General features: G+C 32.6%; 1 protein-coding gene across 20 annotated transcripts in view; it reads right to left on the reverse strand.

Annotated features, from left to right (window-relative positions):
• MFF (mitochondrial fission factor) overlaps positions 1-14,647 on the reverse strand; it is a 41,314-nt gene that overhangs the window by 10,406 nt on the left and 16,261 nt on the right. For 7 of the 20 annotated variants that reach the window (XM_051983397.1, XM_051983399.1, XM_051983396.1 and 4 more), the window contains 6 exons: positions 13,897-14,069; positions 13,654-13,689; positions 11,122-11,213; positions 8,326-8,400; positions 3,494-3,652; positions 422-439 (listed from right to left, as the gene is read on the reverse strand). In XM_051983397.1, coding sequence (XP_051839357.1) covers positions 422-439; positions 3,494-3,652; positions 8,326-8,400; positions 11,122-11,213; positions 13,654-13,689; positions 13,897-14,069 — 553 coding nt within the window. The remainder of the gene's footprint in view (positions 1-421; positions 440-3,493; positions 3,653-8,325; positions 8,401-11,121; positions 11,214-13,653; positions 13,690-13,896; positions 14,070-14,647) is intronic. The other 13 variants (XM_051983406.1, XM_051983403.1, XM_051983409.1 and 10 more) reach the window with 9 other exon arrangements.

The following is a 14,647-nucleotide window of genomic DNA, read 5'->3' on the forward strand; positions in this document are numbered from 1 at the left end:
GAAGATTATAATGCATTCCTCTATTAGTTAATCTGGTAGTCATATAATTTAAATCTAATTCTAACTTGATGGCCCCTTAATATATATACCTTATTTCTGCATGCTAAAATCCCAAATTCATAGGTCAAGATTTCTAAAACAAAACGAGCTTGAGTACCAGGAGTACATCAATATGGAAAACAATTCAACCTATCTAAAATAATTTAAAATCTGCTTTAACTTATATGTGACAATGCTCATTTATAGAATAAATAATGTTATCATATTGATATGCACAATAAGAGTAACATTAAAGGGACACTGTTAAATAGTTAATAAATCTTACTTTCTAAATTTATGTGAACAAATGTTTCCAGAATTTTTTTAATTATCTGAATTTTAACTGTACAATTACAAACTCAAGAGGCAAAATAAAACTGACCTATTTTCACTGCCCATTCTGAAATGCAAAAAAGGTAATCAGTGATAAATTTAAATTGTTAATTTAAAAATAAAATCAGTGTCCTTTTAATTAAAAAAAGGCACTTTTACAAGTCATTATGATGTAATTGTGACAAAGCAGAAAGAAAAGCCAACTGGAAAAAATAAACAACAAACAAAACAAGACCCAGAAACTCAAAAGCACAATAGCTCTAACTTTAAAATGCTCTTTCTAAAGGGACAGGACCAAAGTTAAAAGACACCCTATTAAACCCAACAGCAAAAGTAAACCAAGAAAAACAAAGTTATCCTCTAGAATAACAAAACAAAGCAAAAACACAAAAGCATTTAAACCTGTATAAGCAGCATTTTGTAATCATGCAAGTAAATAATTATCCAAATTTCACATTCCTATTTTTTAATTCCTATGAAATCATGCTATAAGTAATAGGAATTTTATTTGCTACTGATAACTCTGAAAACTTACCCAACAAGTAGAATTTAAGAGATTTGAATACATTTAAATTTTTAAAAGAAACCATCTACTGAAACTGTATATTTTGAATGAGGAATGTGTTAATAGAAATTTTATGATGTGTCTAGGAGACCAGATAGTGTCATAATTAATCCATGAATAATTAAAAATTATTTACATTATATACGCTATTTGTTCTTTAAGTGGTTAAAGAAAGATTAAGATAGCTTTTGCCCAGTAAGACAATTCTGAATTGATAAAATTTAAAATATCTAAAAATGTACAAAAGGCTTATAAAGAGCCCTTTATAAAGAGGTTTTATATAGTAGACATGATGAAGACATCTAATAATAATTCTGAAGACATGAGTGAACCTAATGCAAAGTCTATCTAATAAATTAGTGATATTATTATTGGTTTAATTATGCTAAAATGACATTTCTAGGAAATATTCCATTCATTTCATCATGCTTGAATTTTATTATAATTTAATACAATTAGGACTCTGGAACTTGGATTTTTTTTTTTTTAGTACTAATGAATAGTCAGTACAATAACACTTATAATGGAAGAAACAGTAAAAGTTCTGACAGAGCTGTAGATATATACAATAACTATAGGCTAGAGAAATATTCACACTCAGTGAACATGTAATACACTAGCCTAGAGTCCCTCTGGTGCATGGTCTTAAAATTGAGGTGTTCTAGACCACATTAGATAAGTGACGCTATATAGGAACAGTTCTATGCCATTTTAAGTTTCAGGAAATTTCAGGTCTTCAAATTATACAGGAGAAGACTCCAATTCCTAAGCAGACTCCAAAATCACTGTATGATCTATCTCTGTAGGCCCGGTCTGGCATGCTTCTAACAAAAAAGGAAGAGATCCTAGGGTCTAGAATTATGGATGAAGTTTCTTGCCACCGATTAAATCCAAAAGTCTTGGGTAAATGACAGCTAATGCTCCATCCCTGCCTCATATATGTGTACACACTGTGGTAAAAAGTGGCAAAATTCCTTTCACAATAAGCTATACAGAATATACATAATTCTTATGTATGATCTCTTATGAAAGGGATCAATGAATACCGCTTTCAAAGTAAAGAACAATTTATGTTGTCAGGTTTCATCAAATAAAATTAGTTATAATAGTAACATTAAAAAAAATCTTGCTTTATTGTTATAATACCTACAACAAGTGCCTACAAGAGCAGTGTAGAAAAACACATATTTATTCTTCTATTGAAGATACTGAAGCTTATAAGCTTCAAAAGCACATGTTCACAGTACACTTAAAAGCACCCTGGGAAAGTAGTTTAATAAAGAATCTCAGCTTCCACATCTATAAAATGGAGCTTTTAAAAAATTGTCCTAAAGTGGTAGAAGAAAAAGTGTTTTGCAAACCCAAAGTTCTATATAATTGTGAGTTTTTATTAAAGATGTTAAGACGTGATGTCCAATCACTAATGGATAACGAGCTGGCCTCTAAGACAGTACAAAGGCCCATCTCTGACAGAAATCCATAAGGGACAAAAGAGGCTTCCCAGCCCACAAGCCACTTTCTAGTACTAAACAGCAATTTAATAGCTGATTTGCATCAGTAAAGACTTATCAACTGGGCTTTCCCAAATGAAATCATGATCTCCTCTCTCACTTTCCCATCCTCAAAATAAAGAGAATCAGTAAAACACTGGCTATAAAAATATTACCCAAAAGAGCATTTTGAAATACTTTTAAAGATAGGCTTTAAACATGGGCAGGCAGTGTCAAACGAAGTGCTAGTATTCAAGTAAGAAAGGGGAGAAAAAATTTTTGCTACCTAAAGTAAAAGTATACAGTGCTTTTGATTTGGAGCAAATATAAATAAGTTAGTTATCTACTATGATTAATATTCAGCATTTAAATTACCCAGATTAGAATTTCCTAGAGTTTTGCAAATAAGCTGATATGCTTATGTCTATATCCCAGATCTTGAAGAGATGGAAAAAGCCTAAATTGTTATGTAAAATGTTAGCACAAGACAAAATCTAGCCAATGATATTTTGGATAAACTCTCTTCAAATGTCTTTTAATATAATACAGAAATAAGAACAGTGGCTTCAACCAGAGTGGCCATCCTCCCGTTCTGGCTTGGCAATATGCTTAAATGGGGAAACCACTTCAATTCTCTGGCCCTCATCTCAGTTCTTCACCTATAAGCTCTGCACTTATGACTACATCATATTTAAGAGTCCTTCTTACAATAAATCCAATGATCTAGAGAGGTCAATCTTATTTGTACTAATGACAATGGTTACTTCTCTCTTGGCACATCCAATGGCAATCAACCTTTTTTTAAAAAAAACTACTGTTCACTTTCTACAATGAGGAGCTAGGGGAAGAATTAGCTAAAACAGCCTCAAGAAATGTGAATTTTGGACAATAAGTTAAGAACACTAAAAGCAAAAGAAAGCAAAACAAGTTTTCATCCATTGCTAGTTAGAAAGAGAATATAAAGAAGGAAACACAAAAGACACCACACTCCACCAACAAGAAGCCAAAAACAACAATAATGAAAAATCAAGCAGTAAAGCTGCAAGAGTCACTGATGGCCAATCACCTGCGATTTTCATCCAGCACATCCAAGACCTGCTGGTAAGCCCTACGGGTGGAAGACTGGATAAACGACAAAATGCCCCGAGCAGAGTAAAGATTAGATCCATCTTCGGGTAACATATGGGGAGGACAGACACGGGCCTGTTGTTGTGATGGTGTCACACTGTTTATACAAGCACAGCAAATGAAGAGAAAAATACTGGAGTCAGATTTTAACGAAATTTCAGTTAAATATCTTCCCCAAACATTTATACTTCATTTTTCTTTCCCTTTTCCCACCTTCTACTTTGAGCAGATAAAAAAAAAAAGTGTCAACCCGAAAGTTAATAAAATGATGTATTTCACATAAGAAAAAAATTTCAAGATTAGTTGCCAACAAGAATGGTAGTTTTTGTATCAAAATATGAAGGTAATCCAATGACATTAATATGAAAGAGGGCATAAAGAACAGAAATTAATCACTTCCATCAGGGCTGTCCCTCTGCCTTGAAAAACATTTTCAGTTTACCCAGCATTCAGCCCGAAGTAAACACATGTTTAAGTGAACTGTATTCCTCCATGATAATTAGAAGATTCATAAAGAATAATACACAAATGTCAAAGTTCAAGCAAATGAATATCAAAAGCCTATATAGTAACAGATTAATTCATGAATCTTTCATTTAAGAAAAAGGAAACATTTTATAGTCGTTTTCCCAGGAAATCAATTTTTAAAAAATAAAAAGATGAACATAAATATCCAAGTTGTGTAAAACTATAGAGTAGTATTGTGACTAATTCATTTGCACACTCGTATGCATCATTAAAAATCAATATAACAGTAAGAAAACAAATCTGAGAAAGAATTCAGAACTTTTTTTACAAGGCAGCATCGCCTAATCTTTGGAGGCCACGAATGCTTTTAAGACTAGGAAGATGATGGTCCATTGATATTTCCAAGTCAATCGAGTACTTCAAATCTTTTATTCATATTAGCCTGAGATTTACCTTTTTTGGGCCCATCTCCAGAGCCACTAAAGGGTGACCCCATTTGAACAACTATTACATTTGGTAACTTCTTAAGATTGAAAAGAGATTTTTGGTAACCTTAATAATCTTGGAACATGTTCAACTCGGTATTACATATTGGAATAGTACACAGATGTGGCATCCCATTGCTTGGGCCAATGATGCATGACTCTGTAAAAGCAGAATTATGACACCCAAAAAAAGTAAATATTACACATTCTGCCTTTGTGACAAAATTAGTATACGTGATGAATATTACTGTGTGCTAGGGTCAAAGAATGACAACTGCACCTAGGTCTAAGATAGTTTGTTTATTTTGGTTTATGTGAGACTTCTGAATGTGACAAGGATTTCTTATGAAATTGCAGGATGAATGAGGTAATCATGGAGAAGAAAAGATTTTGGAGTTTCATGATATCAAACTTATAGGAATTCTTGGAAAAATTGAGTATTTCAGATGATAATTATAAATTACTAATACTTTATTAAGTTTGAAACTATTTGTTCCTGATTTTTTACACTCGAAGAGGCTGTCAAATACTGTCAAGGCTAAAAGTTAAATTCTGACATTTTTTGTTTAAAACCTCATCAATTTAGGAATCTACATTAGAACCAAAGGCAAAGTTAAAAACATCAGGATGTTACCACCTTATTGATAGGTCGCCTCAATTTTTGTCTTGAGAACTGTTAATCTCTTGGGCCTATATCCTGTCTTGCTCAAGTGTTTAAACTCAAATCTATCAATTTATGCATTCTAGGAACGTGTTTGCTTCATAATAGGTGATATGTAGCAAAAGCTCTCCTGAACTGTGGGAAATTTAGCCTGGTGAATCGAATAGGGGTTCATTCTCAGTAACAGCCTATAAAATGAGTGAGAAAGGGAAGATCTGAAGATCCTGAGGCAAAATGGCCTGTGAAAGAAACAACAATGGCTTTGAAATTCACTCTTTTTTAGGTAGAACAGGGAATGCCTGAAGATCTAACAATGAATGGGAAGCCTGATTGTGAGTTCACAGTAGAGGAATGCCACTGGAACCTAGAGGCAAAGGAAGAAAATAAAACAAATGATCTGAAAGAAATAATCCATTTCACATCCTCCAAGTCAGTGAAAAGTCCATCCAGTTAGTTACTCAAACAACCCTGAAGCACCAGCCATGGATAATCATCAGGGTCTGCACTGCAAAGGCTGTAACTTTTATCTGATAACTTTTCTAAACATTAAGTAACTTCCTTGAGTTAGAGACATAAATTTTGATTGACATACCAACAGCAACATTTATGTCTGTATCTATACATATGTATGTGTACATGTGTGTACACACATATTTAGTATTAAGTTTAATCATTTTGTATTTGATGTCCAAGAATGTAATGACAAAAATGAAGATAAGCTGAATCTTTGACCCCTAACAGCATGCTACATTTTTTTTTTTAGTCATTAGAATTTAATAATTCCTACAGGAAAAGTCTCCTGCAAGATGTCTTGTGTCAGAACTGACAATAAACAACAGTTTATTCAAATTCTGAAGACTTAGGGTCCTTGGATTATAATATAGTAAAATGAGAAATAAGAAGTTCTAAAAGTAAAATTTGAGAGAAAATATTTAGAGATGATAGATAAAGGTTACTGTCTTTATCAGTGACAATAAAAATGCCCTTACCACCCTTTCCTTCCAAACCACATCCTCGATAACCTACTCAGTTGTCATGTCATTTCTCAATGGAGATTAGAGAAAATGCCTCATCTTTATAGAATTAAGGACTGGACTGGTATTTCATCAGCCAAGGCAAGTCAGTACCTTCTTTGCAACATCTCATCTTAAAAAGTTGCTGGAAACACTGAGAATTTAAGGGATCTGCTCGAGTCCCACAGCCAAAACATACACACGTGTTGGAGGTAGATCTGAATTCAGGGCTTTCTTTCTCCAAGGCTATTTATCTATTAGGGAATCCTGCGCAAAATTCTAAGACCTTTAATTTCATTTAAATGGAAAATATCAAGTTGTCTTATCTGCTATCCAAGTATATAATAGTACCTAATAAATTGAAAATCAACAACTGCGAATCCAAAAAAACAGGGAATGAATGCATTTATATTTTGGAAGTCAAGTGAAGAATTAAGTAGATCTTTATCTTAAAAATCACTGCCCTAAAAAGAATCATTCTTCCCCACAAATTCAAGAAAAATTTTTTTTAGGTCTGAACCTCAAGAATCAATACCTTTTCATAGGTAACAAGGAAATTCAGAGGAAAATAAAGAGAACTAAACATTAATGCATGAGGTACCAGAATCAAAAGAGCCATAAGTGAAATTATTCTTAGTCAGTGAAAAAATTTTTTTGGCATTCAAGACATTTTTTCCTTAAGGGGAAAAAAAAAAAAAAAAGACAACAACTCTTAAAAGTCAAAAAACTAAACTAAAACATCTTATAACAGAGATAGCAGAAAAGTTATCAACACTCAGACGTTACCCTCTATAAATCAGGGGTGGGGAAACTTTTGTTTCCAAAAGGATCATTGTGATATTTATAACAGCATTTGAGGACCATACAAAATTATCAAACTCAAGACAGTGGGAGGTTGTTGTACCTAGATTTCAGTTGATCTTCGCCTGTGGTTACCTTGGCAAGGCCAAACCAAAAGATTTCCACCCACCTTATAGAGCCTGTGAGCCAGATGTTCCCCACCCCTGCTATAAACAATGCAGAGCTCACTAAACTACTGAAAGAATGCCATAAATTTCACACTAATGCTTAGCAACATTCCAATAAGGCAAAAGCTTCATTTAAATCTGTTTGCAAGTTAGAAAAGCTAGAAAGAAAGTATATAGGATGGTGTCAATCATATTATTTTATTGGTACTTTCTTAGCATTGCATAATAATCTACACAAGTATTAGCTAGAATTACAAGATATGAGTAGAACTAGATTAATTTAAATTTATTTCATTACTAAAAAATGAGTCTAAAGTTAATTGCCTTCTCTTCTAAGGATTTCTAAGGGAAATGGTGTTTCTCAAACTGTGAAATTAAACCTCTCTGGTGAGAAGTTGGCCTCTCATCTAGAATTAACAAGAAAATTTGTGAGCAAAAACAAAAGGAAAACATTCATATTTTCATATGAATGACAAATTTCCTTGTTAATTCTCAAGTTGTAAATAACAGAAAATCCACTTTTCTATCTCAGGTAGAACAACTGATTCTTAGAATTTCAAAGAAACTAGCAGGCCAATTTGTAAAAACCAAAATAAAAGCAAAACCAGCAAAAAGCCACTCTCAATCACTCCAAGATGCTGTCACCTGTTTCTTCTGTCGCTGAAGAACTACAAGAACACTTCAGTCCTTAGGTTATCAAGCAAAGACAGGTGCTGTGCATTAGATTCTAGGGCCAATGATTCTCAGTCATGTAGGGATATGCAATTCTCATGTTACAGATTTGCCAAATGGTATTTTAAGGAGGCCATTTTTGAAAACTTATTAAGCTTTAACTCCAATAAGTCTTAAGAATCACTGCTTTAGATGAATTTTAATTTAGAACTCGTGTGCCAGCATGAAATATATCAAGGTAATTTAAAGCACCCCATTTTCCTTCTTTTTTGACTATATATGTGCACACACACATCTGCATGCGTGTGTGTATGTCTGTGTATAACCACAGACACATCTTTTAAGGAGTCTGATGACAGTTTGAGAAACCCTTAAATTAAGGTATTCCAGAGCCAAGCAGTAGAGAATTAAGATATAATCATTTTGTAAAATAAATTAGTATCAAAAACCTATAGAATTAAAACACTTTCTACTCACAAAGAGCAAATCAGATAAAATCTTACGTGTATTCCGGGGCTGAAAGCGATGACTGGAACCTTGAAATTTTATTTCTTGGGGCAGAATCTGATCTGAGCCACCTTAAATAATAATTGCGCTTCTTTTACACATTCATCTTTGTAACACACCAAAAAAAAGCTAAAAATGAATACCACTGTTAAGAATTCACATTTGTGCTGATGGTTGGATAGAGCAAGTACTTCCTAGGCCTCTTAAAAGTAATATAAAGATCTGGCCTTGAAAGACCAGAATGTTTCAGCCTTCTGATCTTTCTATTTCCATTCTTAAGAATGCCAAGGGGGAGAGCAGAGAATCAATATTTTAGAGACAAAACATGCACAGTTATGTATATTTTAATTTTTTTGAAGAAAAAATTAAGTTATATAATATAGTAAGAATTTAATAATTTGAATGAGGCAAATCAGTTTTATACTGACACTGTTCCTGCATCATAGTATTAATGATACTCATGTATAGTACGTATCAAAATTTTATCAAGTATTTATTTACATGCAAATATTTACCCTTAACATTTATGAAATATTTTGAAGTTGTGATAAACCCTAATGAAAACAATTTAAAATGATATACTTATTCTAAGAATAAGATTAAAACTGTCATCATATTCGTAATACATTAAGAATGATATCAGGAAAGAAATTGTGATGTCACCATTAAATGAGAAAATATTGATATTAATAAAATACTTTGTTGTTAAAAACAAAAAGCTGAAAAATTGTAGTCCATAATATATTATTAAAAGACTTTGAAAAATGTACAATTATCTGATTTGAAGTCTTATTTTGTTAACATACACAAAGTTTTAAGATTACAAAAATAGAAAAATTAAAATGTAGGGAATAAAACTAATATCAAGTTAAGTGTTCTAGGAGATGTTGCGCCATTAAAGACAACTAAAACAATGAAGACACGTGGCATTAATCATTTGTCTACTATGAGAAATGTAGCTTGTAACAATAATATTAAGATGTAGCAGAACACAAATGACACATCAATCTGAATTATGCTCTAAGCAGAATGGTCCACACATACAATATGCAATTATCCTTTTCCTTTTTTCAAACCATTATTTAGCATGTATATGTGATGAAATTTAACTGACTGAAATAGAGGAGTTCTGCAACAGTTATCAATTGTTTGCTTTTTCTGGTCTGAGATGAAAAGTGTTAAGCAATAAAGGGTTTATATAAAATGTCACAGAATTTATTAAAAAATTTTTGTACCCTTTTATAAATTTTTTGAAAAGATTAATTACTTAGAGTCTTGGTTCAGGATTATATTATATTATATTAACTAGACTGCCAAATTGCAGCTATTCTCATTTTCATAAATTATCTAGAATCCTTGAATATGACTTATGTAAGTCCTTTGGTACACATATACAAAGATGATTTTTTATATATCTTACCTGATCTGTTGTAACACATGACCATTTACAGACAGAGGTTAAATCATATCTTTCATCTTTATTTAGTCTTTTTTCCAAATCAGCTATTTATTATCTGAATTTGTGTTTTTACTATACAATCATTTGGAATAGAAACACCACACACATGAAAAGGAATAAATTTAGCAAAGAAATTTTGGTTCTTGCTTCCTTCCCTTTCCCTAAACAAAGGGATACAACATCATCAAATCAAATAAACAGTTAGCCTCACAATTTAATTGAAACTTCAGGTAATGTGTCCTTGAGAATTCTGATTTTGGAGGTTTTAAAAAAAAAAATCTCTTAAAAAGAACCAAAATGTATTTACTACTTACAACATGCTTTCCACAAGAAAAGGCTGCCCTAATTCACTTCTCTGAATTCTTAGCTCAGCCTCACTTGCATATCACACACTGACACTCAACTAGCTTTTTTCTGAGAGTATTTCTTGAGTTAGACTCTACCACCCTAATGAAATGGAGAGCCCCACAGTGGGAGATGGAAATGCCACAGTATTAACAGAAAATACCTTATGCATATGCTAATTTTTTAAAAATTAGTGAGAAAGTATTGGTAATTATTTCCTCTCAAAATATCAATCCCATAAAAATACAAGAATCTTTCAAAGCTTTGGTATTTAATTATTTTTAAATGTGTAATTGGCTTTTTATTTCATAGAACTTTTAAAGGATTCCTATTATAATGAGCATATTTCTGTTTTAAGACATATAAAAATAGGTAAATAAATGAGGGTGTGATCTCACCAAATCAGAAAGGAAAATGGAAAAAAAAACACAAAATTCTTTGAAGGTTATGTTTCTATTTCTTTGCAACTGCATGTGTCGTAAGCCCCAAGAAGCCACAGGTAAGAAAGATGCTGTTAGTTACATTGTGAGAATAAAGATAATTACTTTCAAATGTGGTTTTGTTTACCATAGCTCACTTCAAGAAATCACATACACATTAAATTTGAAATTCTCTACTGAATTTCACCACTTTTCAGTTTTGAAAGACACAATGTGTTGGACAAACATCTCTCAAAACTAGTTAAATGGATTTAAAAGCCCATCAGTTTAAATTATACTTTGCAGGTGATCCCCAAATGTGCAAATCACACACAAACAGAAATAAAAATGTAAAAAAAATATATAAAATATCAAAAAGAATGAAATGGTTTCAACTGACATTTGGTTACACAAAGTAAAGTCTTCTTTAAATCTGAAGCCACTACTAACCTTATGCTCAGGATCACTATGTTGAGGAAAGGTAAATGGGAAGGGATAGAAAGACAGCTGTCACTGTGTGGCAGCAGCTTAAGGCCAGGAGTGGGGATTCGAGATAGGATATTACTCACATGGAATCGTTTCTGACTAATTGTCCATTTTGTCGTACAGCATTTTCACTCATGGACCTCTCCCTTTTCAGCCTGCCAACTGTACGGATTTGCTAAAAAACAAAAGGAGAAGGGGGAAAGGGGAGGATTGAGGGAAGACAACATATTTTTGGTGAGTATCCCATAATTTTTTTGTTTCTCAAAATAAAAACCTCTTAGCCTAATTTCAGAAAGAACCTAATATTTAGAAAAGATTATAATCACAGAAAGACAACTCAAGGTATTTGCAAAGCAATGATAATGATGAAGATATTAAAATCTAAACTTAAGCAAAAATCAGGGGGAGATTATTCACTTTACAGAAGGGATCCATCACATATGTACTTCCAAAGTCCATCTTACACAATTTAATTCAAATTGTTTCATTTGTGTAAATTCATTTAACAGAAATTGAATTTTCAGGAAGCTATTTGTACACTAGGATTATTAGATCATTTGAAGATACAGTCAGAATTTCAAATCTGGATAAATCTCAGTTTAGTTTTGGAAACAGTACTCCAAATGGATCTATGTTTCCTAGTATTTATGAATATATCCAGAATATATCCAGTATCCAGAAAATTAATGAAGTCCCCAGTTGGCATAGATGTAATTAGGAGATCTATTTTAATCGTTAGGGGAAATAAAACTAATATTGGTTTTTAAAACTTCAAATTTAGCTTACATTATCAAAGTGTCAATGAAGTGAGTCACCTAAAAGGATTTGAAATGAACAATTATCTTTTTAGACTTATCACAATCAACAATAATGAACACTTAAGCTAAATAAATAAATAAATGAATGAATGAATGATTTGTTTAAAAATCTTGGGAGCTAAGATATCAAATGCAGTTAATTTCAAAGTAGGAGACAAGTATATGTTGTATTATATTAAATAAAACTTCTCTGGTGGTTGGATTTATCAAACATTCTCCCCTAGTTTTTCTTTAGGGCTAAACATCTGGTCTATGTAGAATAATTATTTTTCTGAAATGATAATTTGCTTTTAAAACATTTAATTTGGTCAAAGATAAGGAAAAAACTTGATTTAGTTAAATATCAAATCATTAAAAAATTTTTTTTATTACATGTTGGACTTAGTAACTTACCTTACATATCATAAGGTTCATGAAACAGATAAATTTAGGACCTCCTTTATACTTTCCTAGGTTGAAGGGTTCTCAGTTAATTTGCACTGAAGGGTTTTGTTAGTACAGCCTTCCTAATTGCTACAGGGCTCTTTTAAAAGCATTATTGTCCTTAAAGGATTTACATTTTAAAAACCATAATGGACAATCATTTAGCTGATAGTATGGGAGAAATGTGGATATAAGCAGGATTGGTGGGAATGTCAGGTGGGTTGACTTTAATGGCTGGAGGAAATACTAAAATCCCAAATCTATTGTTTTCACCAGTATAGGAAAAACTTTAGAAACCAAGACTACATTTAAATGTACGATTTATCACATATAGTATTAAATGTGTCATCTCTATCTAATATATAACTGCTTATAAGATCAATTTGCAATAATTTTTTTCCACAAATAATTATTTCTACAGGCCTCCTGGTAAGCCTTCTCTAACTTCTAATCATGTAAGCTCCTAAATCAATTTTCAATAAAATTCAAGCTACAAAAGTCATCACTGGTAAAAGCTATTTGTGGGATAGCTAGGTAGATAGAGCACTGGCCCTGGAGTCAGGAGGAGCTGAGTTCAAATCTAGCTTCACACACTTGACAGTTGCTATTTTAATCCCAAGTGTCTTTAAGGAGGGGAAAGGGAAGAAGGGAGGGAAAGCTATCAGGCACTTTACTGAGATCTTAAAAAGTTTAAAGGGAATAAAAACTAATCTGCTATTAAAATCATGTGGAATCAAATGTATGATAAATATAGGTAGAACAGAAGTAACCTGCAGAAACACTGCTATAAGTGTGACTATCTACATGTTTCATGACATCTGCCTGCTAATCTTGCTTGTTCCTTCTAATTGCCATATGCACTTGAAGCATAAAAGCCACGCCAAGAAAACAGAAGCTAGAGGGAACATCAATGGAGAGGTGATTCTCTACAGACAGAAAGTCTATTACAAAGCAAACGATTTACCGGCAAGGCCAAAAGCAGAACGGAGATTACTAATTCCTGAACTGGTCCACATTATATCATTTTGTCCACAGGGACATACTATTTCTTTGGAAGGGGATATCAAGAGAACGAATTGAATGCTTTACTTTACCCTATTTCATTCCTATTTGCTCTAGCTGCTTTTAAGCAGAAAATTGTTAACAATGGTACTTTCATTACCACCACCACAAACCCCATTTCAGGGAAATTATGTTCCTAATTAATTTTTCTCATCCAAAAGATAGTAAACGCTCCCTTCTTGACTCCCATTCTGCTGCCCCACCTTTGTTGTTGGACCCCAAAATAAAATGCCATAATAGCCTACCACCATCATTTATAACTCTTGATTCTTAATGTCCTCACATTTAATCATGTCCTTCCTCACCACCCACCTGATGGCTGGGTTCTTCCTCCGAATGAGACTTTTCCTGAAAGGTAAAGTGTTTAGATTTAAGAAGCATCAGCATTACACCCTACAGGTAAGCATCTGTGTCAAAGTATAGTGTTCAGTGTGGTGACTAAAGGTTATAAGGATGATAGTTTGACTTGAATCACTATCTCATAACCACATTCCCATGCCCACAAGATTCTTTGTTCTTACAAAAAAATCTGAATTTTGAGAAGAAACTACTTACATCTTCATTTTGAGGGGTTGGAGGAATGGGCCTTTCTAAGTCCAGAAAATCAAGTGGTCTCTCACTCAGTGTCAGAACACGGGGAGGTGTTTTTAATGCCAAGGGTTTGAAGGGTGTTGATTGAATGAGGTCAAGATCTGCTGGTCTTGAAAATGAAATGTCTTCAGTATTACCTGGAATATATTTTAAAATAATATTTTCACTAAAATATACCAGTTGGAAAATCTCAATATCTTAGAAAATGTTATCAATCTGTTCACTACAACTGGAGGGTGGATCTTCTTCTTTTAATTGTAGTAAATTTATTTATTTTTAATACACATTGCTTTATGAATCATGCTGGGAGAGCAAAAGGGAAAAACCATGGGAGAGAGAAAAAAACAGAAAAAAGAAGTGAATATAGCATGTGTTGATTTACATTCAGTCTCCTTAGACCTTTTTCTAAATGCAGATGGCATTTTCTGTCCAAAGTCTATTGGTTGGTATTGCTTCAGATCATTGAACTGATGAGAATAACCAAGTCTTTCAAAGATGATCATCACAAAATCTTGCGGTTATTGTGTAGAAAGGATTTCTGGTTCTGCTTGTTTCACTCAGCATCAGTTCATATAATCTTTCCAGATCTTTCTAAATTCAGCTTGTTCATCATTTTTTATAGAACAATAATATTCCATTACCTTCATATACCACAGCTTGTTCAGTCATTTCCCAATTGATGAGAGTCCACTCCTTTTCCAATATTTTGTTACCA

This window comes from Antechinus flavipes, chromosome 3, assembly GCF_016432865.1.
Source record: "Antechinus flavipes isolate AdamAnt ecotype Samford, QLD, Australia chromosome 3, AdamAnt_v2, whole genome shotgun sequence".
NCBI classification, from domain to species: domain Eukaryota; kingdom Metazoa; phylum Chordata; class Mammalia; order Dasyuromorphia; family Dasyuridae; genus Antechinus; species Antechinus flavipes.